Genomic DNA, 26,539 nt, shown 5'->3' with positions numbered 1-26,539 from the left:
CCGGTCGGTTCTGTAGGCCGGCTAGTAGTGGCTGCTGGGGGTCTGATGTATTTCCCGTTAGGGACGTACTGATCATCCCGTGGAAGTATGGCCTTGGTGTCCTGGTGTACGAAATCGTGATTGTTCGTTCCCCATTAACAGCGCCAAAAACTCAGCACGCACGTTTGCAATCTTAAATTCTTTTTCACAATTTTGATACAACTAACCAGCAAGTGCACTGGGTCATCCAAGTAATAAACCTTACGTGAATAAGGGTCGATCCCACGGAGATTGTCGGCTTGAAGCAAGCTATGGTCACCTTGTAAATCTCAGTCAGGCGGATTCAAATGGTTATAGAGTTTTAATAATTAAAAGATAAATAAAACATATAATTTGAGATAAGCATATGGAGATGCGTTGTTCCTTCTGAATCTCTGCTTTCCTACTGCCTTCATCCAATCCTTCATACTCCTTTCTATGGCAAGCTGTATGTTGGGTGTCACCGTTGTCAATGGCTACTTCCCGTCCTCTCAGTGAAAATGGTCCTCTACGTTGTCCCGCATGGCTAATCAGCTGTTGGTTCTCGATCATGTAGGAATAGGATTTACTATCCTTTTGCGTCTGTCACTACGCCCTACAGTCGCGAGTTTGAAGCTCGTTACAGTCATCCCATCTCAGATCCTACTCGGAATACCACAGACAAGGTTTAGACTTTTCGGATCTCAAGAATGCTGCCAATTGATTCTAGCTTATACCACGAAGACTCTGATCTTACAGAATGGAAGGCTCTGTTGTCAGGCGAGGCAACCATGCGTTGTGGACCAGGAATCCAAGAGATACACACTCTAGCTTATTTTCATGTAGAACGGAAGTGGTTGTCAATCACGCGTTCATAAGTGAGAATGGTGATGAGTGTCACATAATCATCACATTCATCATGTTCTTGTATCCGAATGAATATCTTAGAATAAGAATAAGCATGAATTGAATAGAAGAACAAATAGTACTTTGCATTAATACTCGAGGAACAGCAGAGCTCCACACCTTAATCTATGGTGTGTAGAAACTCCACCGTTGAAAATACATAAGAATAAGGTCTAGGCATGACCGAATGCCAGCCTCCCTAAATGGCATATGAATTCAAAAATAGGAAAAAAGACTCCTAGTACAATAGTAAAAAGTTCTATTTATACTAAACTAGTTACTAGGGTTACAGAATTAAGTAATTGATGCAGAAATCCACATCCGGGCCCACATAGTGTGTGCTTGGGCTGAAAATTGAAGCTTTCACATGTAGAGGTCTTCCTTGGAGTTAAACGCTAGTTTGTAACTTGTTTCTGGCGTTTGACTCTGCTTTGTAACTTGTTTCTGGCGTTTAATGCCAGAATAGGGCAGAAAGCTGGCGTTAAACGCCAGTTTGCGTCGTCTAAACTCGGGCAAAGTATGAACTCAGTTGAGAGCACGCCAATTGGGTTCTGTAGCTCCAGAAAATCCACTTCGAGTGCAGGGAGGTCAGAATCCAACAGCATCTGCAGTCCTTCTTTAGCCTCTGAATTAGATTTTTGCTCAAGTCCCTCAATTTTAGCCAGAAATTACCTAAAATCACAAAAAAACACACAAACTCATAGTAAAGTCCAGAAATGTGATTTTTTTTTAAAAACTAATAAAAATATATTAAAAACTAACTAAATCATACTAAAAACTATGTAAAAATAATGCCAAAAAGCATATAAATTTTCTGCTCATCACAACACCAAACTTAAATTGTTGCTTGTCCCCAAGCAACTGAAAATCAAGTAGGATAAAAAGAAGAGAATATACTATAAACTCAAAAATATCAATGAAAATTAGATTCAATTAGATGAGCGGGACTAGTAGCTATTTGCCTCTGAACAGTTTTGGCATCTCACTTTATCCCTTGAAGTTCAGAATGATTGGCATCTAAGAAAATAAAAAGTATTGTCACCACATCAAAATAATTAAACTAATTTCAAGGATGTCTTCGAAATTCATGTACTTCTTGTTCTTTTGTAATTAAAGCATTTTTCATTTAAGAAAGGTGATGGATTCATATGACATTCATAGCTTTAAGACATAGACACTTAAATACTAATGATCATGTAATAAGACACAAACATAAACATAAAGCATAGTAAACAAAAAAATAGAAAAATAAGAACAAGGAGATTAAGGAACGGGTCCACCTTAGTGAGGGTGGCGTCTTCTTCCTCTTGAAGAACCAATGGTGTTCTTGAGCTCCTCTATGTCTCTTCCTTGTCTTTGTTGCTCCTCCCTCATCCTTAGTTGTCCCATGTTGGAACTTAATTCTCCTAGGAAGGTGTTGATTTTCTCCCAATTGTTCTGTGGAGGAAAGTACATCCCTTGAGGTATCTCAGGGATTTCATGGTAAGGAATTTCCTCATTCTCTTGTTGAGGTCCATGATCTCTTGTTTGCTCCATCCTCTTTTTAGTGATGGGCTTGTCCTCTTCAATGAGGATGTCTCCTTCTATGATAATTCTAGCTGAATTGCATAGGGTACAGATGACTTGGCCACAACTTCATAGAAGTGGTCTTGATGGACCTTTGAGATGAATCTCTCCATCTCCCATGACTCAGAGGTGGAAGCTTTTGCCTTTCTTTTCCTTTTTCTAGAGGTTTCTCTGGCCTTAGGTGCCATAAATGGTTATGGAAAAATAAAAAGCAAGGCTTTTACCACACCAAACTTAGAATGTTTGCTCGTCCTCGAGCAAAAGAAGAAAGAAAGTAGTAGAAGAAGAAGAAAATGGAGGAGATTGAGGGAGAAGGTGTATTCGGCCAAGGGGGAGAAGTGGTGGTTGTAATGTGTGAAAATGGAGTAGTGTTGAGGGGTTTATATAGGAGTGGGGGGAGGTTTAGGGTTCGGCCATTAGGGTTGGGTTTGGGAGGGAAAAGAATTTGAATTTTGGAGGTAGGTGGGGTTTATGGGGAAGAGTGGAGGGATGTGAGTGGTTAAGAGATGATGGGGAAGAGTGATTGAGGTGATTGGTGAAGGGTATTTGGGGAAGAGGGTTATGAAAAGGTGTGAAGAGGAGAGAAGAAGAGGTGGGGTAGGTGGGGATCTTGTGGGATCCACAGATCCAGTGGGGTCAAGGACTTAACATCCCTGCTCTAATTAGGCGTGTAAAACACCCTTAGCATGCATGTCTGGCGTTAAACGGCAGCTTGCTGCTTGTTTTTGGCGTTAAACGCCCAAATGTAGCCTGTTTCTGGCGTTTAACGCCAGGTTGATGCCTGTTTCTGGTGTTAAACGCCAGAATGCTCTTCCTCCAGGGTGTGATATTTTTAATGCTGTTTTTCATTTTGTTTTTGATTTTTCAGTAGTTTTTGTGACTTCACATGATCACAGTATAGAGATTCCTTTATATGAGTAGAAGAAGAAAAGAATAGAAGAAGAGAAATTTGAACACCAAGAGGAAGAGAGGGTTCGAATTTTGAGATGAAGAGAAGTGTTAGTAAATAAATAAATAATTAGAAGGAGATGAGAGAGGGAAGAATTCGAAAATTAAAAAAAATAAAATAAAAATATTTTTGTTTTTTAATTTAAAATTAGTTAGAATTCAAAAATTTTAAGAAGAAAAATAAAATTAAATCAAATTAAAATTTAAAACAAATAGTTAATTAAAAAGGAATTTTGAAAATAAGGGGAGGGGTTTTCGAAAATAAGAGAGGGAAAATTAGTTAGGTAGTTTTGAAAAAGATATGATTGAAACATAAAACTTTTAAAATCAAACAAAAAGTCAAGTAGTTAATTGAAAAAGATTTGAAAATCAAATTTGAAAAGATAGGATGTTAGAAAAGATTTTGAAATTGATTTTGAAAAAGATGTGATTGAAATTTATTTTGAAAAAGACTTGAAAAAGAAATTTAAAAAGATTTGATTTTGAAAAATTAAAGTTGATTACTTGACTAACAAGAAACAAAAAGATATGATTTTAAATTTTAAAGATTGAACCTTTCTTACTAGGCAAGTAACAAACTTAAAATTTTTTGAATCAATCACATTAATTGTTAGTAAAGATTTTCAAGTTATGAAACAAAATAGGAAAAGGATTTTTGAAAATCAATTTGAAATTTTCGAAAATTATGAAAGAAAAATGAAAAAGATTTGAAAAAGATAAGGTTTTTAAATTGAAATTTTGACTTGACTCATAAGAAACAATTAAATTTTAAAAAGTTTTGAAAAAGTCAACTCAAATTTTCGAAAATTTATGAGTGAATAAGGAAAAGATATTTTTTTATTTTTGAATTTTAATGATGAGAGAGAAAAACATCAAAAAGACTCAAAACATGAAAATTATGAATCAAAACACACAATGCATGCAAGAACACTTTGAATGTCAAGATGAACACCAAGAACTTATTTTTGAAAATTTTTAAGAAAAGAAAAACATGCAAGACACCAAACTTAAAAATTTTTAATGTTGAGACACTAACAAATTGAAAATGCATATGGAAAACAAGAAAAGACATAAAACTTAAAAATGCAAAGATCAAACAAAGGAGGTCATCAAGAACAACTTGAAGATCATGAAGAACATATGATGAATTATCGAAAATTAAAGGAAATTGTAAAAGCATGCAATTGACACCAAACTTAAGAATTGACACTATACTCAAACAAGAAACACAAAATTATTTTTGGTTTTTATATGGCAAGCTGTATGTTGGGTGTCACCATTGTCAATGGCTACTTCCCGTCCTCTCAGTGAAAATGGTCCTCTACGGTTTCTCGTATGGCTAATCAGCTGTTGGTTCTCGATCATGTAGGAATAGGATTTACTATCCTTTTGCGTCTGTCACTACGCCCTACAATCGCGAGTTTGAAGCTCGTCACAGTCATCCCATCCCAAATCCTACTCGGAATACCACAGACAAGGTTTAGACTTTTCGGATCTCAAGAATGCTGCCAATTGATTCTAGCTTATACCACGAAGACTCTGATCTCACGGAATGGAAGGCTCTGTTGTTAGGAGAGGCAACCATGCATCGTGGACCAGGAATCCAAGAGATACACACTCTAGCTTATTTTCATGTAGAACGGAAGTGGTTGTCAATCACGCGTTCATAAGTGAGAATGGTGATGAGTGTCACATAATCATCACATTCATCATGTTCTTGTGTGTGAATGAATATCTTAGAATAAGAATAAGCATGAATTGAATAGAAGAACAATAGTACTTTGCATTAATGCTCGAGGAACAGTAGAGCTCCGCACCTTAATCTATGGTGTGTAGAAACTCCACCGTTGAAAATACATAAGAACAAGGTCTAGGAATGACCGAATAGCCACCCTCCCCAAATGGCATATGAATTTGAAATTAGGAAAAAAGACTCCTAGTACAATAGTAAAAAGTTCTATTTATACTAAACTAGTTACTAGGGTTACAAAATTAAGTAATTGATGCAGAAATCCACTTCCGGGCCCACTTGGTATGTGCTTGGGCTGGGTATTGAAGCTTTCACGTGTAGAGGTCTTCCTTGGAGTTAAATGCCAGTTTGTAACTTGTTTCTGGCGTTTGACTCTGCTTTGCAACTTGTTTCTGGCGTTTAACGCCAGAATAGGGCAAAAATCTGGCGTTAAACGCCAGTTTGCATCATCTAAACTCGGTCAAAGTATGAACTATTATATATTGTTGGAAAGCCCTAGATGTCTACTTTCCAACGCAGTTGAGAGTGCGCCAATTGGGTTTTTGTTGCTCCAGAAAATCCACGTCGAGTGCAGGGAGGTCAGAATCCAACAGCATCTGCAGTCCTTCTTCAGCCTCTGAATTAGATTTTTGCTCAAGTCCCTCAATTTCAGCCAGAAATTACCTGAAATCACAGAAAAACACACAAACTCATAGTAAAGTCTAGAAATGTGATTTTTATTTGAAAACTAATAAAAATATATTAAAAACTAACTAAATCATACTAAAAACTATGTAAAAACAATGCCAAAAAGCGTATAAATTATCCGCTCATCATGTTCCTAGCTCTGTAGGTGACTCCGGCTACCGTGAGTAGATCTGAAACCAAGGCGGGAAAGGGTAGGTTGCCCGCAATTTGTACGTGTCCCATAGCATGCCGAAGGTGTCTTGGTAGATTGAAAGGCTGGTCTGTAAGGATACACTAGAGGAGAACAACCATATCTGCGGTGAAGGAGGACTCGTGAGTGCTCGGAAAGATGTAATGAGACATAATCTGTGCCCATACTCGAGCCTCCACGGTGAGTGCTGAAGCCAATATGCCCTTAGGTCAGGATCGATGGTATCCATAAATCAATCTGCTACCAGGTTGTGCTATAACTCTGAGGACAGCGTCCCAGTCAAATTGGTTTGTCTGGCGCTTGAAAGAGGCTTTTTGGTATGCATCCAATCCTTCTAGAGCAGGAGGAAGATATAAGGCTTGTTGAATGGCCTCTTCGGATATAGGGACTTACTTCTCACGGACATAGACAGATTGCAGGGCTGGCATGTGAAAATTGGAGTAGAATTCAACTACCCATGAGAGATTAACCTGCCATGGCTATCCCCGTAAGAATCTCCATTGTCTGCACTCAATCCAGGGCTCAAATGGAAGGTGGAAAAATTATCTAGGCGAAGGTTTTCTAATTCTGCTAGTTGCAGCTTCCTTTCAGCGCCAGCTTCCTCAAATCCCATGTTGCACTCCCTCACATCCCAGAAAGCCTTGTGTTCCACCTCTACTGGAAGGTGGCAAGCCTTTCCGTATAGTAAGCGGAAGGGGCTCATCCCAATGGGTGTCTTGTACGCTGTTCGATACACCCAGAGCGCATCAACAAGTCTGATGCTCCAGTCCTTCCTATGAGGCTTTACTATCTTCTCCAGAATGCGCTTTATTTCTTTGTTGGATACCTCTGCTTGCCCATTGGTCTGGGGATGGTATGCTGTTGCCACTTTGTGAACAATCCCATGCTTCTTCAGTAGACCTGCTAATCTCCTGTTACAAAAATGAGTGCCTTGATCACTCACGATTGCTCGTGGTGATCCAAAGCGACATATAATATGGTTTCTGACAAAAGAGGCAACATTGTTAGCATCATCAATGTCGGTAGGAATTGTTTCCACCCATTTAGAAACATAATCTACAGCTAACAGTATATAAAGGTAACCACTAGAGTTTGGAAATGGACCCATGAAGTCAATGTCCCAAACATAAAAAATTTTAGTAGAATAGCATAATCTGTTGGGGCATCTCATCCCTCTTGGATATGTTACCAAACCTTTGGCATGGAGAACAAGATTTACAAAAGGCAGCAGCATCTTTAAAAAGAGTAGGCCACCATAATCGATAGTCTAAAATTTTTCTAGCTGTACTTTGAGGGCCAAAATATCCTCCACTCTCAGAAGAGTGGCAGGCCTCTAAAATGGACTGGAATTCTGATTGAGGCACACACATTCTAATTATCTGGTCAGCACCATACCTCCATAAATATGGATTATCCTATATATAATATTTGGACTCACTTTTCAGCTTGTCTCTTTGATGCTTAGTAAAATTAGGAGGGAAAGTATGGCTAACTAGATAATTAGCTACAAGTGCATACCAAGGAACTACTTCAGATACTGCGTGCAAGCTATCAAATAGAAAAGCATCATTGATAGGAGTAGAGTCTTCTTTAATGTGCTCAAGGCAACTCAAGTGGTCTGCCACTAAATTCTGGTTACCACTCCTATCCTTAATTTCTAAATCAAACTCTTGCAGCAACAGTATCCAACGTATCAGCCTTGGTTTGGACTCTTTTATAGCTAATAAATATTTTAGAGCCGCATGGTCTGAGTACACTACCACCTTAGTACCAAGTAAATAGGCTCGGAATTTATCTAGAGCGAAAATAATAGCCAGAAGCTCTTTTTCAGTAGTAGTGTAATTAGACTGAGCAGCGTCTAAGGTCTTCGAAGCATAAGCAATTACGAAAGGATCCTTACCTTCGCGTTGAGCCAGCGCCGCTCCTACTGCATGGTTGGAGGCATCACACATAATCTCAAAAGGCTGGCTCCAGTATGGTCCTCTCACAATTAGAGCTTGAGTTAAGGTGATATTCAGCTGATCAAATGAATTCATGCAGTCCTTACTCAGCTCAAACTCAACATCTTTCTGCAGCAGTCTGGATAAAGATAATGCTACCTTACTGAAGTCCTTAATAAATCTCCTGTAGAAACCTACATGGCCAAGGAGCGAACAGACTTTCCTCACGGAAGAGGGGTAAGGTAAACTATAAATGACATCTACCTTTGCTGGATCTACGGAGATACCAGCATTAGAGACATGTCTTAGAACAATCCCTTGTTTTACCATAAAATGACATTTTTTAATATTCAATACAAGGTTTGAACTAACACACCTGTCTAATACTCTAGCTAAACTATCCAAGAAAAGGTTAAAGGAATCGCCATATATGCTAAAATCGTCCATAAAAACTTCCATACAGATTTCGATAAGATCTGAAAAGATACTCATCATGCATCTTTGGAAAGTAACCGGTGCATTACATAAGCCAAAAGACATCCTCTTATATGCATACGTTCCAAAGGGACATGTAAAAGTAGTCTTTTTCTGATCTTCAGGAGCTATATGATTTTGAAAGTAGCCTGTATAACCATCTAAATAGCAGTAATGGGATTTACCCGACAGGCGATCAAGCATCTGATCAATAAATGCCAAGGGGTAATGATCCTTGCGAGTAGCTTGGTTGAGACGCCTGTAATCAATGCAAATCTCCATGAATTTTGCACTCTAGTTGTCAGGAGTTCTCCATGCTCATTCTTTACCGTTGTGACTCCAAACTTCTTGGGCACTACTTATACTGGACTGACCCATTCGCTGTCTGAGATAGGGTAGATGATATCAGCCTCCAACAGTCTGGTCACTTCTTTCTTGACAACTTCTAAGATGGTGGGATTTAGTCTTTTTTGGGGTTGACGGACAGGCCTTGCTCCCTCTTCTAAGAATATTCTATGCTCACAAACTTGAGGGCTGATGCCTACTATATCCGCCAAGCTCCACCCAATTGCTTTCTTGTGTCTTCTCAGCACACTAACCAGCTGCTCCTCCTGTTGGAAAGTAAGTTCCCTTGCAATGATAACTGGGAGCTTCTGATTATCCTTAAGGTAAGCATACTTGAGGTGGGGTGGAAGGGGCTTTAATTCCAATGTCTACTCATGGCTGGGCTCTGGATCATCTGGAGCTAGTGATAATGGCAAAGTGTCCTTATTGTGTTCAGAGGGTGTCCCCACACTTGGACCTTGCTCCATGTGCCTCTCTTCTGCTTATTCTTGGTGAACTGCAGCTACAGTTTCATCAATGATGTCACACTGAAAGATGGAATGATCTTCCGGAGGGTGCTTCATAGCCTCATTCAAATTGAAAGTCACTGCTCTGCCATCTATCTCAAAGGAGTAAGTTCCTGAAAAGGCATCCAACTTGAACTTTGAAGTCTTCAGGAATGGCTTTCTGACGAACGAAACTCTCGCGCGATCTAGAATTTTCACAAATAAAATCACGTTGTAGGTATAGCTTCTAGACCGACAAGAATTCCCTTCGTACAAAAGTTTGGTTGTTACAAGTAACAAAACCCAATAAAATTTATAACCGAAGTATTTAAACCTCAGGTCGTCTCTCAAGGAATTGTAGGGAAGTATGATTTATTATTGGTTATGGAATTGTATATTCTTGGGGTTTTTTTTTAATTAAAGAACAAGTAAATTAAATGGCAAGAAAAATAAATTAATAATTAAGAAAACTCTTGGCAAGGTATGAGAACTGGAAATTCCATCCTAGTTATCCTTATCAGGTGTGATGAGAATTGTTTATTTCTCCCACTTAGTTAACCCTTACAAAATAAAGGAAAGTCAAGTGGACTAATTAACTTGATTCCTCAAGTCTTAGTCAACTCCTATGGAAAGACTAGCTTTAGAGGGATCCAAATCAATCAGCAATTCCCAATTTTCAATCAACTGCTGAGTTTGACAACTCAAGTGTCACCAATTACTTAACCAAAGCCAAAAGGGAAGGAAATCTACTCGAATAAAAATTCCTTTTCATCAATCAAAGCTAAGAATATCATAATTCTGAAATACCTCAAATTGCATTTAAACATAAATTCAAATCTAACATGAAGGGTTCATAAGCCAATTTGGCAACATAAGTAATTAACAAGTAAAAGCATTAGAATAAATAAAAGTAGAAGAGGAACATAAATTAAAGGAACATTGAACCTGGATTGAAGAAATAACCATACTCTAAGAGAAATCCTAATTCTAAAACCTAAGAGAGAGGAGAGAGCCTTTCTCTCTAGAAAACTACATCTAAAACCTAAAATTGTCTATCCTGAATGAATGTTCAATGAATGTTTTTGATTCCCCCATTCTCCAACCTCTATTCTATGTTTCTGGAGTTAGATTCTGGCCGAAAAAGGGCCCAGAAATTGCTGGGGGGCAACTTCTGCAATTTTCTGCATGTAGTGTCTGTCACGCGTGCGCGTGGGTCACGCGTGCGCGTCATTTGGAGATTTTCCTTGCTAAGCTTATGCGTCAGTCACGCGTACGTGTCATTTGTGCCCTACACCAGGCATGCGTCTGCGTCATCCATGCGTGCGCGTCGCTTGCGTTTTGTGCTAGGCACGCGTGCGCGTTGTCCATGCGTGCGCGTCGCTGCCATTTTCTTCAAAACTCCATTTTGTGCGTTCCTTCCATTTTTGCATGTTTCCTTTCTGTCCTCTAAGTCATTCCTGTCCTATGAGGCCTGAAATTACTTAACACACATATCATGACATCGAATGGTAATAAAGGATAATAAAAATTAATATTTTTAAGGCATAGGAAACATGTTTTCACATACATCATGGAATAAGGAAGGAGTTGTAAAACCATACAATTCATATGAATAAGTGGGTGAAGAATTTATAAAAACACTTAATTGAGCACAAGATGAATCATAAAATAGGGGTTTATCACCTTCCAAGCAGGATTGATGATGGTCTTCCTGAGTCATTAGGGGGCATTTCCAAGATATAGAAGTCAATGGGAAATGTGAGCCCCTTAATGCTTACCAGCACGTCTTCAGCAATTCCAACCCTTATCTGCTAAAACAAAACGAGCTGTCGACCTTTTTAAGGGAGGGAGCCTCAAAGCATCATATATAGATAATGGCATAATACTCACGCACGCTCCTAAATCACACACGCAGTCAAAAAATATTACACCCCCAATGGTACAGTTAACCATGCATGGACCTGGATCACTACATTTTTCAGGTATACCTCCCATTAAAGCAGATATAGAACTACCTAAAGGAATAGTTTCTAATTCATTAATTTTATCTTTATGTATACATAAATCTTTCAGAAACTTTGCATATTTAGGTACTTGTTGAATAACATCAAAATGGGGAACAGTTACCTCAATCTTTTTGAAGATTTCTACCATTTTGGAATCAAGTTCCATCTGCTTCCTGGACTTTCTTGCAAGGTGTGGAAATGGAATAGGAATGGTGCCACTTGCAACTTTTGCGTCCTTTAGTGCTCCATTCCTTGGCTGTGCTACTTCTTCTTCAACCATGTCTTGTACTTCCTCTTCCTCTTCAGCATCTTCCACTTCAACTATGTTCTTGTGGGCTTGGCTCCTCCTGATTCTTCTCCTACAGTGTGGTTCCAGACCTCAAAGTGATGGCATTGATGCCACCTTTGGGGTTAGGTAAGGGTTGAGAAGGAATTCCAATGGAGCTTGAAAGCGGGTTGGTGGGAGTAGGTAACGAATCTATCCGGGAGACGAGAGCTTGTAAAGTGGCATTCAGACCATTTAAAGTAGAGTTCAGTGTAGTCTGCATGTCTTGTTATCCTTGTGCAAGAGAACGAAGCATCTCGTCATTCGATGAGGAAGGAGGCTAAGTGATTTGAGGAACCTGTTGTTGGTTGTGCTGGGGTCCTTGGGACTGTCTTAGGTGAGGTACTCTATAAGGCTGGTTCGGATTCTGCTGTTGATAGGAATGGTGCTGTTGATTCCGGTTCTGCTGATTGTTATTGTTATTCCACCTCTGATTTCCCTAGTTGTCTCTGCCTCCTCTGTTATAGTTGTCCCTCCAGCCATGGTTGGAATTATCTCTCCAACCCTGGTTAGAGTTGTCCTGCCACCCTTGGTTATAGTTCTCACCTTGGTTTTAGTTGCCGCCTTGTTGATTGTATCCTTGATTCGGGCGGTCATAGAAGTTGTGAGTAGCTGCCAAGGTGTTGTCTTCTTGTTGGAGCTGCGGGCACTCATCAGTGTAATGACTATAATCAGCACAGATTTCACATACTCTTTGGGGAACCAACTGTTGGCTTTGTTGTGGTGGGGGAGGTTGAGGTTGTTGTTGATTCAACTGCATCTGCTTTAGTAGGTTAGTCATTTCACATATAGCTTGTGTGACGGCAGTAGTCTCACTGCTAGAGGAAACCTCTGCAACAGCCTTTAAGTGGCTGTTTCTGTGCCTGTGATTTCAAGTGGACTCAGCTAGGTCACTGATCAGTTCCCATGCTTCATCTGCGGTCTTGTACTTTTTCAGAGAACCATTACTAGCACCATCCAATGTAGTCTTATCCCGAGGCTTCATGCCTTTAGTGAAGTAGCTGATCAACACCAACTTGTCAATCATGTGGTGGTGGCATGCGTCCAGAAGGTTCTTGAAGTGCTCCCAGTACTCATAGAGAGTCTCCGATTCACCTTGAATAATGCAGGAGATCTCTTTCCTCAATCTATCTGTAACTTCAGCTGGAAAGTATTTTTCCAAGAATTCTCTCCTAAGCGTATCCCAGTTGGTAATAGTTGCTTCAGTTTGGGAGTAGTACCACTCTCTCGCCTTTCCCTCAAGATAAAACGGGAAGGCGGTTAGCAAAATAGAAGTTTCATTTGCACCATGACGCCTAACAGTAGAACAGGCTGTCTGAAAATTCCTGAGGTGCTTGATAGGCTCCGGAGCAGGTAAGCCATAAAACATAGGCATCAAGTTGATTAGTGCAGTCTTTAGTTCAAAATCTGTAGCCAGATTTGGATGACGCACTTAATATGGTTCAAGTGTAAAATTTGGGGCTCCAGCTTCCTGGAGAGTAATCCTCCTAGGTGCTGCGATATTATCTGCACGTGAATCAACTGAATCAGTAGCAGAGGAGCTTGTTTCTCCCTCAGATGGCCGTTTAGATTTGCCCTCAGATGAGACTGGTGAATCGATAACAATAACTTCACCACCCTCAGAGGCTAACCGATGTCGAGCTCGCCTAATACGTGAAAGAGTTCTTTCAATTTCAGGATCAAATGCAGCTAAGCTCGGATCAGGCAGTGAACGTGTAATTCAATGAGAGAAACATGTAGCTTATGGTAATAAAATAAAATAAAATATGTAAATAAATAAAATTAAAAATATTTACACCAACTAATAATTTAGCACGCTATTGCAACCCCCCGGCAACGGCGCCAAAAATTGACGAGAGGCGGAAGTCAGCCAATTAAGAAATTAATATAATAAATACGTTGCGAGTATAGTTATTAACCAGCAAAAACCTGCTCATCGATTTAGAAAGGTTGTCACAAAATTAGAATAAAGATACTGGGAGTACGAATCCCAGGTCGTCCCCCAATGAGTTGACAAAGGGTGCTATCTTATTAATCGGGAGTTTTCCGAGAAATTTTGAGAGTTGAATGACAGAAAATAAATAATTGTAAATTAAGGCAAAGTAAATTAAAATAGATTTATATAATCAAATAAAAAGCCTTGACTGGGGGAATAATTAATTAGAAGTTCTATCCTTGTTGGAATTCTCTCAAGTGTAGCATTAAAGGTTGTTGTTTTCACTTAGTTAACCCTTACTAAATAAAGGAAAGTCAAGTGAGTGAGCTAACTCTTATTCGCAAATCCTAGTCCTCTCCCTTGGGAAGGTCTAGCATTAGTAAATAGAGAATTAGCCAACAACTTCCAATTTAACTAATCACTTGAGCATTCCAACTCAAGTGTCTCCTTTTAATCAACCCCCATGTCAAGTTGGGAATCTACTCCATTGACATGAAAATTACTTGCATAGAATTAAAAAGGGAATAAAAGAAAGACATGATAGACAATAACTACAAATCAATTAAAAGTAAAAGTAATCCTTTGCATAAATAAATTATAAAAACAATCCAATTGTAAGTCTAAACAAGAATTCAGAATATGAAATAGCAAGGGAATAAGAAAACAAACTAGAATAGTAACTTCGACGGAGGTGATGACTCTTCCCAACATCCATGAATGTAAAGAAAACCTAGAGGAAGAGTAATTTTTTTTCTCTCTAGATTCAGATCTAAAACTAAAACTATGCTAATGAGAATGTGTGTTGAGTCTCTGCATGTCCCCTGGCTCTAGTCTGTGTTTCTGGGCCAGAAACTGGGTCAAAACTCGGCCCAAAATCACCCCCAGTGTTTTCTGTTAGTTCTGCAGATCACGCATGTCACGCGTACGCGTCAGTCAGTCACGCGTACGCGTTGATAAACCACTATTTTATGATTTATATTGTGTTTAATTGAGTGGTTTTTATCAAGCCATTACCTACTTATTCATATGAATTGCATGATTTTATAAACCAGTATTGACAGGAAACGCTGCGGGCGATTTCGGGCCACATTTTGACCCAGTTTTCGGCCCAGAAACACAGACTAAAGCTAGGGAACATGCAGAGACTCAATACACATCCACACACATTCAGATACATTGATATTAGGATTCCTTTTAGTTTTAGATCAAGAAATTTAGATTAGATTTACATTGATAGTTTATGCTTTTGCTTTGGATTTTGGATGTTGAAGAGTCATTACTTCTGTTGAAGACACTACTTTAGTTTGTTTCCTTATTCCTTTACTCTTTTCAGTTGATCATTGACCCTCTTCAGATAAGTATATTGAATTTTGGATTTATTAATATATAGAGTTACCTTTACGTTTAATTAATTATTAATTCTCTATTTTATTTTATTTAATTTATTATGTCTTCTTATATTTTTATGAGTATTAAATCCATGTCAATGGAGTAGATTTTCTACTTGATATGGGGGTTGATTAAAAGGAGTCACTTGAGTTGGAATGCTTGAGTGCTTAGTTACATTGGACGTTGTTGGCTAATTCTGTATCTACTAATGCTAGACTTTTCCAAGGGAGAGGACTAGGATTTGTGGATAAGAGTTAGCTCAATCACTTGACTTTCCTTTATTTAGTAAGGGTTAACTAAGTGAAAACAACAACCTCTTTACACTACACTTGAGAAGATTCCAACAAGGATAGAACTTCCAATTAATCATTCCCCCAGTCAAGGCCTTTTAATATTAATAATAATTCTTAGTTTATTGCTTTAATTTACAGTTATTTTAAACTGCTCATTATTCAACTCAAACTTTCTTGAAATTTACTGATTAATAAATTAGCATCCTTTCCTGCAACTCGTTGGGAGACGACCTGGGACTCATACTCCCAGTTTTTTTATTTCTAAAATTTGTGACAACTTTTCTGAATTGACAAGGCGAACCTTAGCTAATTAAGAACTATACTCACAACGTATTTTTATTTCTCCTTTATTTCTTGTGCTCCTTCCATTTTTGCAAGCTTCCTCTCCATCTTCTAAGCCATTCCTGCCCTATAAAGCCTGAAAACACTGAACACACAGATCACGACATTGAATAGTATAAAGAAGGATTTAAAATACATAAATTAAAGGCTTAGGAAGCAAGTTTTCAATTATGGAACAAAACTAGGAAGGAATTGTAAAATCATGCAAATTATATGAATAAGTGGGCAAAGACTTGATGAAACCACTCAATTGAACACAAGATAAACTATAAAATAGTGGTTTATCAACGCTACGTTCCCTTGGAAGCTGCAACCAAGTGCCCATCTCTGATCCACTTTATCAAAGGCCAAAAAGCCCACTCCAAGTACTTGATGACTAATTTAGAAAGTGTATAAATAGTAGAAAATTTGATTTCAATAGGACTTTTTCGTTTTACCATCTTTTTATTTTTCCTTTTAGTTCTGTTTTAGGAGTTCTGAGATCTGATTTTATTTTGCTTTCTATTTTTCTTTCTGTTCTTCATATTCTGCATTTTTCTTTTCTGTTTTGGTACTAGAGCAATGATGAACTAAACCCCAATTTCATTAGGGGGAGGAACTCTGTTGTAATTCCAATGAATCAATAAAATTCTTCTTCTTCTCAATTCAATTGTGTAGCTATTGGGTATCTTCTGTTTTGATTTTGAGTTATTCACTTCAAAAGGGGGTTTAATTCAGTGAATGCTTATGTGAGCCTCAGAAAAGGAATCACTTGCATTAGAATTGGAGCTCTATCCTTCACTACTCTCTTGATCAACACTATTTGGGAGGAATTGAGATCCTGAGAGTTAGTGTGGCATATGGATGAGAGAAATGTACTTAACCTCTTCTAATGACAATTAGATCAAGGAATTGGCAAGATTGATTGTGATTAGAGATATTGGATTGCCAAGGAATTGGGATCCAATCAATTTCAATCTGCTATAGATCTACCAAATGATTGAGAAAGGAGTTAAATCCAATTTGATTCAGGAAGGATTACAGTACCTCCAAACCATGATGAATCACTTTCTTTAAGTTTTTCCAACTTAGATCTCTCTGATTTTTACTGCAATTTATATTCTGTTTGATTTCCTAGCACCCAATTCCCTTTCTAATTCATGCAATTTAAGTTTTCTGGCAATTTAGATTCTGCAATTTAAATTTCTTGCACTTTAAGATTCAGCTATTTACCTTTCTTGCAATTTAAGTTTCAGCTCTTTTACTTTCTATTCAACTCAAGCCTATTTCTTCTCTAAGATATTCATTCGCACACAAGAACATGATGAATGTGATGATTATGTGACGCTCATCACCATTCTCACTTATGAACGCGTGCCTGACAAACACTCCCGTTCTACATGAAAGCAAGCTTGAATGCATATCTCTTAGCCTCCTGATCTACGATCAGAGTCTTCGTGGTATAGGCTAGAATTATTGGCGGCCATTCTTGAGATCCGAAAAGTCTAAACCTTGTCTGTGGTATTCCGAGTAGGATCTGGGAAGGGATGGCTGTGACGAGCTTCAAAATCGCGAGTGCTGGCGTAGTGACAGATGCAAAAGGATTGCTGAATCTTATTCTAGCATGATCAAGAACCAACAGATGATTAGCCGTGTGGTGACAGTGCATTTGGACCATTTTCACTGAGAGGACGAGATGTAGCCATTGACAACGGTGATGCCCAATATACAGCTTGCCATGGAAAGGAGTATGAATGATTGGATGAAACCAGTAGGAAAGCAGAGGTTTAGAAGGAATAAAAGCATCTCCATATGCTTATGTGAAATTCTCACCAATGAATTACATAAGTATCTCTATCCTATTTTATATTTTAATTATGTTTTAATTATCAATTCACCATAACCATTTGAATCCGCCTGACTGAGATTTACAAGGTGACCATAGCTTGCTTCAAGCCGACAATCTCCGTGGGATCGACCCTTACTCACGTAAGGTTTATTACTTGGACGACCCAGTGCACTTGCTGGTTAGTTGTGCGAAGTTGTGACAAAGAACTAAGATTATGAACGTGCGTATTAAGTTTTTGGCGCCGTTACCAAGGAATGAACGATCACGATTTCGTACACCAAGTTTTTGGCGCCGTTGTCGGGGTTTATTCGAGTTTAGACAACTAACGGTTCATCTTGTTGCTCAGATTAGGTAATTTTATTTTAATTTTAAGTTTTTGTTTTTATTCTTTTTACTTTCGAAAAAATTTCAAAAAAAAATAAATAATAAATTATTCTATGGCTTCAGAATTTTTAAGAATGAATTCTAGCGTTTCACGATGATCTGTTGAAGTCTGGCTGGCTGTGAAGCCATGTCTAATCCTTTGGACCGAGATTTCAACTTATCATCACAAGAGTCCGTGGACTCCCATCTGATCAGCTGTTGTATGCCTGATTTGTATGCTAAATCTTGGCTGGCCGTTGGCCATGTTTAGTGTTTTGGACCGGAGCTTTCACTGAAAGCTTGGCTGGCTAGTAAGCCATGTCTAATTCCTGGACCGGAGTTTTAGACTAACATTGCATGATTCTTGGAATTCTCATTAGAAATCTTGAAATCCTTATTTTTCTTTTTCCAATTAATTTTCGAAAAATCCAAAAAAATTTATAAAATCTTAAAACCAAAAATAATTTGATGTTTCTTGTTTGAGTCTTGTGTCAAATTTTAAGTTTGGTGTCAATTGCATATTTTTAATTTTCACTAAAGAAATTTTCGAGAAAAAATTCATGCATGGTGTTCATCATAATCTTCAAGTTGTTCTTGATGATTTCCCTTGTTTGATCTTTGCATTTTCTTGTTGTGCATCTTTTCTTGTTTCTCATATGCATTTTCAATTTGTTAGTGTCTAAAGTGTGAAAATTTCTAAGTTTGGTGTCTTGCATGTTTTTCTTTTCTTAAAAATTTTCAAAAATAAGTTCTTGGTGTTCATCTTGACATTCAAAGTGTTCTTGGTGTTCATCTTGACATTCAAAGTGTTCTTGCATGCATCATGTGTTTTGATTCATAATTTTCATGTTTTGAGTCTTTTGGTTGTTTTTCTCTTTCTTCGTTAAAAATTCAAAAATCAAAACAATATCTTTCCCTTATTCTCTCATAAATTTTCGAAAATTTGGTTTGATTTAGTCAAAAATTTTTTAAATTTAATTGTTTCTTATAAATCAAATCAATTCTTCAATTTAAAAATTCTATCTTTTTCAAATCTTTTTCATTTTTTCTTTCACAATTTCGAAATTTTCAAAATTTATTTTCAAAAATCTTTTTCTTATTTTATTCCATATTTTTCAAAATCTTTACAAATAATTAATGTGATTGATTCAAAAATTTTTTCAAGTTGTTACTTGCCTATTAAGAAAGGTTCAATATTTAAATTTTAGAATCATATCTTTTAGTTTCTTATTAGTCAAGTAACCAATTTCAATTTTCAAAAATCAAATCTTTTTAATTTTCAATTCAAATCTTTTTCAAAATGATTTTCAATCATATCTTTTTCAAAATCAATTTCTAAATCTTTTCTAACTTCTCACCTTTTCAAATTTAATTTTCAAATCTTTTTCAATTAACTACTTGACTTTTTTAGTTTATTTTTAAAAGTTTTCTATTTCAATCATATCTTTTTCAAAACCACCTAACTAATTTTCTCTCTCTAATTTTTGAAAACTCCTATCCACTTTTTCAAAATTTTTTCTAATTAACTAATTGTTTTAATTTTTAATTTTAATTTTACTCCTTCTCTTAATTTTCGAACTCTCACTGCATTTTAAAATAAAAACAAAAATATTTTTCTTTTATTTTTAAATTAAATTCGAATTTTCTCCCCCCTCTCTCATCTCCTTCTATTTATTTATTTATCTACTAACACTTCTCTTCTACTCATAATTCGAACCCCATCTTCTTCTCTGTGTTCGAGTTTTTCTCTTCTCCTCCTTCTATTCTTCTCCTCTTATACTCACATAAGGAATCTCTATACTGTGACATAGAGGATTCCATATTTTCTTTTCTGTTCTCTTCTTTTTCATATGAGCAGGAACAAGGATAAGAACATTCTTGTTGAAGCTGATCCTGAACGTGAAAGGACTCTGAAGGGGAAGCTAAGGGAAGCTAAAGCACAACTCTCTGGAGAGAACCTGACAGAAATTTTCGAAAAAGTTGAGATGGCCGAAACCAATAACAATGGTGGAGGTACAAGGAAGATGCTTGGTGACTTTACTGCACCAAATTCCAACTTACATGGAAGAAGCATCTCAATCCCTGCAATTAGAGCAAACAATTTTGAGCTAAAGCCTCAATTAGTTTCTCTGATGCAACAGAACTGCAAGTTTCATAGACTTCCATCAGAAGATCCTTTTCAGTTCTTAACTAAATTCTTGCAGATCTGTGATACTGTTAAGACCAATGGGGTTGATTCTGAGGTCTACAGGCTTATGCTTTTCCCGTTTGCTGTAAGAGACAGAGCTAGAATATGGTTGGACTCTCAACCTAAAGATAGCCTGAACTCTTAGGATAAGCTGGTCACGGCTTTCTTAGCTAAGTTCTTTCCTCCTCAAAAGCTTAGCAAGCTTAGAGTGGATGTTCAAACCTTCAAACCGAAAGAAGGTGAATCCCTCTATGAAGCTTGGGAGAGATAGAAGCAACTGACCAAAAAGTGTCATTCTGACATGCTTTCAGAATGGACCATCCTAGATATATTCTATGATGGTCTGTCTGAATTATCAAAGATGCCATTGGACCATTCTGCAGGTGGATCCATTCACCTAAAGAAAACGTCTGCAGAAGCTCAGGAACTCATTGACATGGTTGCAAATAACCAGTTTATGTACACTTCTGAAAGGAATCCTGTGAGTAATAGGACGCCTCAGAGGAAGGGAGTTCTTGAAATTGATACTCTGAATGCCATATTGGCTCAGAATAAAATATTAACTCAGCAAGTCAATATGATTTCTCAAAGTCTGAATGGATTGCAAGCTGCATCCAACAATACTAAAGAAGCATCTTCTGATGAAGAAGCTTATGATCCTGAGAACCCTGCAATAGCAGAGGTGAATTACATGGGAGAATCCTATGGAAACACCTATAATCCCTCATGGAAAAATCATCCAAATTTCTCATGGAAGGATCAACAAAAGCCTCAACAAGGCTTTAATAATGGTGGAAGAAACAGGTTTAGCAATAGCAAGCCTTTTCCATCATCCTCTCAGCAACAAACAGAGAATTCTGAGCAGAATCCATCTAGCTTAGCAAATATAGTCTCTGATCTATCTAAGGCCACTCTAAGCTTCATAAATGAAACAAGGTCCTCCATTAGAAATTTGGAGGCACAAGTGGGCCAGCTGAGTAAAAGAGTCACTGAAACTCTTCCTAGTACTCTCCCAAGCAATACAGAAGAGAATCCAAAAAGAGAGTGCAAGGCCATAACCTTACTTCACTACAAGAAAAAAGGCCTATGGCCACGTTTTTTTTTTTGCCACGCTTTAAAAGCATGGCCAAAAGTGGTCAATGGCCATGCTTTTGTGAGGGTGGCGATTGAATAGAGATTTGGCCACGTTTTTTCTTGCCACGCTTCGAAAACGTGGCAAAAAGGGTCAACGGCCACGCTTTTGAAAGGTAGCAGTTGATTGGACATATGGCCACGCTTTTTTTTTCACGCTTTAAAAGCGTGGCCAAAAGTGGTCAATGGCCACGCTTTTGTGAGGGTGGGGATTGAATAGAGATTTGGCTATGCTTTTTCTTGCCACGCTTCAAAAGCGTGGCCATAGAGAGAAACTGGGACGTTTTGAAAGCGTGCGACAGAGTTTCATTACGGAAACACTTATAAAGCATGGCCATATCCTAGTACTCATTTGACACGCTTTAAAAGCGTGGCCAAAAGGTATTTTTTTAAAAAAAAAAAAACTAATAACCTAGGCCCCAACCCAATAACCCTCAAACTTGGCCAAAAGCTTCAATCGGGACTCTCTTACTCTCAACTCTTACCGTCACTCATCAATTTCGATCTCACTTCAACTCTCGTGAAACCCTCACCTAACCCCTGACTCAAGCTCCAGATCAACCTCGCCGTTTCGTCCCTTCGGATTCCCATAAAAGAGTTGAGACGCTGAGTGGAGAGGATCTCCAAGAAGCAGATGCGGTGGAGGTTGCGCCAGTGGTCACCGTACGGCGAAGTTATCACCACGGCATTATTGTAGGTTAGGTGCTTGGTCTTGGGGGAACGGAAACGATTTGCGAGGACGATGTCATTTTTGGTAAAACATTCTTCGGCTAAGGAGGTGGAGGAAACGACCATGGAGAGTTGGGAACTGAAGCGGAACGAGAAAATGGGACCGTATTTTTGTGATAAGGCGTAGAAGGTGCGGAAGACGGGTGGTTTCAGGTGGTAGAGGTTACCGATTAGAGGAAGAGGCGGTGGAGATGGTGGTAGGTTTTTGAATCTCTTTGTGAATAGCTTGTAACAAGTGATGAAAACAACGAAGAGAAGAAGAAGAGAGTTATAATACGAAAGTTCCATCATTATGCTTTATCTGAATAAATTTGGAAGCTTAATGCAGAAGAAGCTTTCTGACATCACCAACTCCTCACACCACCTTCAAGAACAACAAAAACCACCAGAGGATACTACTTCTTCTAATTCTGCTGATAAGGATTGCATTCAACAACTTCTAAAGGTTTAATTTCTCTCATCATCCTTGTTTTCAATTTGTGTTATTATTTAAGTACTTGAATTTTTTTTATGCAGGAAAGAATGACTCTACTGAAGCTCCTAGCTGAGAAAAAGTATCCTCTCATATAATCTATGAAAATATATAATTAGGAAGAATTTGCTTTTGTTTTCCTTGATTAAAATTAGAAACAGTAAAATAATTGAATGGACTAAAGCTGAGATGCAGATGTTAAGAGGCAATGTTAAAAAACTGCAACTACAGAATTGGAATCTTGCTCAATCAAACACACACATGCTAGCGGTACATTTTACATCTTATACATTCATATTAATATCATATTAATATCTGATATCTCAATTTTATAGTTGGCCTGCTAACTGTTTCTTTCCTTTGCGGCATTATAAAATCTGAACAAAAGCTTGAAGTTAAGATTGTGGTCTGGTTTTCAATATTTCAGGCTGAAGCCTCTGGTAAGTCCCAAATGGCCATAGAAAAAATGGTAGAAGGACGATTACGCAAGTACTTTGAGGAAGTTGTGCTGATGGAGCAAAAGTTTATTGTGAATGATACAATGAATGCTAAGGTATGTGAGGTTTCTCTATGTTTAATCAGGATTGTTAAGAAAGTTGAGGCTATGGTCACTTTATGATTTTGATTGGTGAAAGAAACAAAATCTACCCATGCATCTGTTTGGTCAGAATCTAGTATCCTCTTTTTTGAAAAACTAAAAATAAAAGAGAATTTCACCATCTTCTTTTACAGTTTAACAATAAAGTGGGATAAATGCCATTATATGTTGGCAATTACCCTTTACAGTTCAACTATAATTGTGTCTATGACTCTAGTAGCAAAATAGGAGAACTTTGGTTACTTACTTCATTATTCCACACTTGCCGTTGTAAAAGAAACTATGGTTTGGTCAACTATAATGTAAAATAATAAGGGAAAAATGATGGTGAACTTTATGCATAAAAGTTTCATTCTCTTTCTTTGAATTTTCATAGGTTACTTGTTCCTATCAATATCATTCAAGTCCTAAATCTTTTCATGGAGGATGGATGAAATAAAATCTAGTATTTTTAATTTGGATCCAATTATACCCAACTGATCTAACATGACCATAATTTTAGCTATCTAATAAAAGGAGCAAAGACTATTTTTTAGCTATGGTGTTTTCTATTTTCAATATTTTACATATTTTGTGTCTTTTAGGAATGGAGAAGGATCCATCTATGGAGTGTATGTTTATTTGATCATTCAATAGCTAATAATTTTTGCACACTGCAGACGATGTTGGATAATCTATTCAAGGAGGTGGGTTCACCTGTGAGGGTTGTGAGCGCGGTGGTACTTCCAATATGCTAAAGTAAAAAATTAGTTTGATAGGCATTGTACAGTATTTATAGTGGATACCTTTGTTGGTAATTCAAATTGCTTTTGTCTTGATGATTGTTTTGGTAACAGATTTTGTACTTCTTTGGCAGATTAGAAATTGTTTCTAATTGTAATCTGCACACAACAAACAAGGATTCGGTAATTGAGGAACCTGTTTCTAGCATGGGAGTTTGTCTGAGTGCCCAAGTTAAAGTTGAGAGCCCCTACAACACTAGTATTCCTTCCTTAATTCTCTTCTTCTTGGCTATGACCCTTTTAAGTGGAAATGCCTTTTTTACAATAATTGAGTTTGGATATTTGTGCTTGCATGTATATTATTCAAGTTTGTCCCTTTCTTCTCTCTCAATGCTTTTGAAGGAACCAAGGCAGAATTTTGATTAGCTAAAAAAGATGGATTTAGGCATTCTTTTCTTTCTCTTTCACTTGTTTAATATATTTGATTTGTTAATTGAATTTACTCTCTCTTAAACTGGTTATGTCTTCTAATTTCTCAATTTAGTATACAAAATGTCTCTTTACACTATTTTGATGCTTATGAATCTTGACAATAATTGAAGATTCAGAACCAAGTGATCCAATTTGATCTATGACATTGTAATTAGATATGAAGATCTAGTGTGATTGCTCAAAGAACCTTACATTGGATTAAGACATGATATTGGTGAAGGTTTAACTGTAATTGATATAGTAGTTCCATTTGGCAGGGGGTGAACTCAAGTCTTACTTATTATATTATATTGGTGAAGGTTTAATTGTAATTTCTCATTGATTCTTGCTTGATTCACTTATATATTATATTGGCTCACTTATTATATTGAGTTTTTCTTGAAATGTTAACACACACTTATATATTATCTCTCATAGTTTGCTTGATTTTTACAACCTTAGTTCATTTAATGTTTGTTTCTAAAAGACTTAGCACTAAGATTGAGAGAATAATGAAAAGAGAGGAAATGAATTCTGCAGAATATAGAAATTATGATATTGAATATGTGATTTGTGTACTTGATTACATTATACAATCATGTTATCCACTTTATACACATGTATAAGAGATTGAGTTGGTCTAAGAGTATAACAGAACAACTAACTAACTAATAAGCACAAAGGGAAATTAGTTAAAACAGATATTCTTGAAGGCTTTCTTGATTGCTCTATCACTTGGTCCTTATGCTTTTCTGATGCATTGCTCTTATATCTATCAATATCATATACACACTAAAAATTAATTAGTAAATTAGATTGTGTATATTTGTGTATAATAAATGTATTATTTAATTCATTTTCAATATATATTTCTTCATTTTAATATATATTTGATATAAATAATTTATTTGATAGCATGCCAAAACATTTACACTAGAAACAGGAGTTAATGTTAATGGAACAAACTATATATATTATGATTGAGTTGATCCCATAGTTTTCTTAGATTATATTATTTTATTTCTAGAACATACTTCATGATTGGGATGACGAAGAATGCTTGAAGATATTAAAGAATTGCTGGAAGGCTATACACCGAATGATGGAAAGGTGATTGTGGTGGACAAAGTTCTTCCTGCAGTGCCAGAGCAGACAGATGTTGCTAAGATGGCTTTCAGATCTGATGTTTTAATGATGTTTCAAACGCCAAAAGGGAAGGAACGAACCTACCAAGATTTGTAAATCCCACCTTAGTAAATCTGTATAATGATTATCAAATTTGGTAAGCTAATTGAAGTATTAAATAGCATTGTATTTTTTGCTCAAATTGAAAAGCTTGTTGAGAAATTAGAATTTTGAACTTGAGATTTATTTTGTATTTAAGTATTAATGTATAAAACAATTATAGCAAAAATTATATGTCGGTAATTACTATTTGATTTGTCTTGTAATAAAAATTGCATACTGGTTTGGTAATAAAAAAGGACTGAAATTTATATTGTGTAGTGATGAAGGTAAAGTCAAAAAAAGGATTTTTTTTTCAATTTGATAAGGCTATCGCCACGCTTTAAAAGCGTGGCCGTATCTCTCCCTATTGCCATGCTTTTAAAGCGTGGCCGTATCTCCCTATTGCCACGCTTTAAAAGCGTGGCCGTATCTCTCCCTATCGCCACGCTTTAAAAGCGTGGCGGTATCCCCCACCTACAGCCACGCTTTAAAAGCGTGGCCGTATTTCCCACCTACAGCCACGCTTTTAAAAGTGGCAATTTGTAAAAAAACATGGCAAAAAAAGCGTGGCGGTAGCTCAAAAAGCGTGGCGAAAAGCTATCGCCGTGCTTTTTTCAGCTTTTCGCCATGCTTTAAAAGCGTGGCAATAGAGCTATATTCTTGTAGTGATTGGTGTGGCCGAACCCAGAGAGGAGGAGAAGGACGTAAATCCTAGTGAGGAAGACCTCCTGGGACGTTCACTGACCAATAAGGAGTTTCCCTTTGAGGAACCAAAGGAATCTGAGGCTCATCTAGAGACCATAGAGATTCTATTGAACCTCCTTTTACCATTCATGAGCTCTGATGACTATTCTTCCTCTGAAGAGGATGAAGACATCATTGAAGAACAGGTTGCTAAATATCTAAGAGCCATCATGAAGTTGAATGCAAGTTTATTTGGTAATGATACATGGGAGGATGAACCCCCCTTGTTCACCAATGAACTAAGTGCATTGATAAGGCAGACATTGCCTCAGAAGAAACTAGATCCCGAAAAGTTCTTTATACCTTGTACCATAGGCACCATGACCTTTGAGAAGGCTCTGTGTGACCTTGGGTCAAGGATAAACCTCATGCCACTCTCTGTAATAGAGAAACTGGGAATCTATGAGGTACAAGATACAAGAATCTCACTAGAGATGGCAGATAAATCAATGAAACAGGCTTATGGATTAGTAGAGGACTTGTTAGT

General features: G+C 37.3%; 2 protein-coding genes across 5 annotated transcripts; one reads left to right on the top strand and one right to left on the bottom strand.

Annotated features, from left to right (window-relative positions):
* On the top strand, nt 6,676-22,978 carry LOC107636552 (SHUGOSHIN 2-like). Of its 4 annotated transcripts, none has more exons than XR_002361160.1 (5): nt 6,676-6,687; nt 8,047-8,051; nt 22,335-22,372; nt 22,452-22,560; nt 22,718-22,978. XR_002361160.1 is itself a non-coding variant. In XM_021121199.1 (4 exons), the coding sequence occupies exons 1-4, from the start codon at nt 22,111-22,113 to the stop codon at nt 22,907-22,909; spliced, it is 492 nt and encodes a 163-aa protein (XP_020976858.1). In that variant the 5' UTR covers nt 22,087-22,110; the 3' UTR covers nt 22,910-22,978. The 4 variants fall into 4 exon arrangements, 2 of the variants coding, with proteins under 2 accessions (XP_020976858.1, XP_020976856.1); XR_002361159.1 differs by having other exon boundaries at nt 6,677-6,687; nt 22,446-22,560; XM_021121199.1 differs by lacking the exons at nt 6,676-6,687; nt 8,047-8,051 and adding an exon at nt 22,087-22,263.
* LOC107637815 (isoflavone 3'-hydroxylase-like) lies at nt 21,528-22,141 on the bottom strand. The gene has a single exon (XM_016341114.2). It carries the CDS (start codon nt 22,107-22,109, stop codon nt 21,564-21,566), a length of 546 nt encoding a protein of 181 aa, XP_016196600.1. The 5' UTR covers nt 22,110-22,141; the 3' UTR covers nt 21,528-21,563.

This window comes from Arachis ipaensis, chromosome B04 (assembly GCF_000816755.2).
Source record: "Arachis ipaensis cultivar K30076 chromosome B04, Araip1.1, whole genome shotgun sequence".
Taxonomy (NCBI): domain Eukaryota; kingdom Viridiplantae; phylum Streptophyta; class Magnoliopsida; order Fabales; family Fabaceae; genus Arachis; species Arachis ipaensis.
This window is presented reverse-complemented; position numbering and strand designations above follow the sequence as displayed.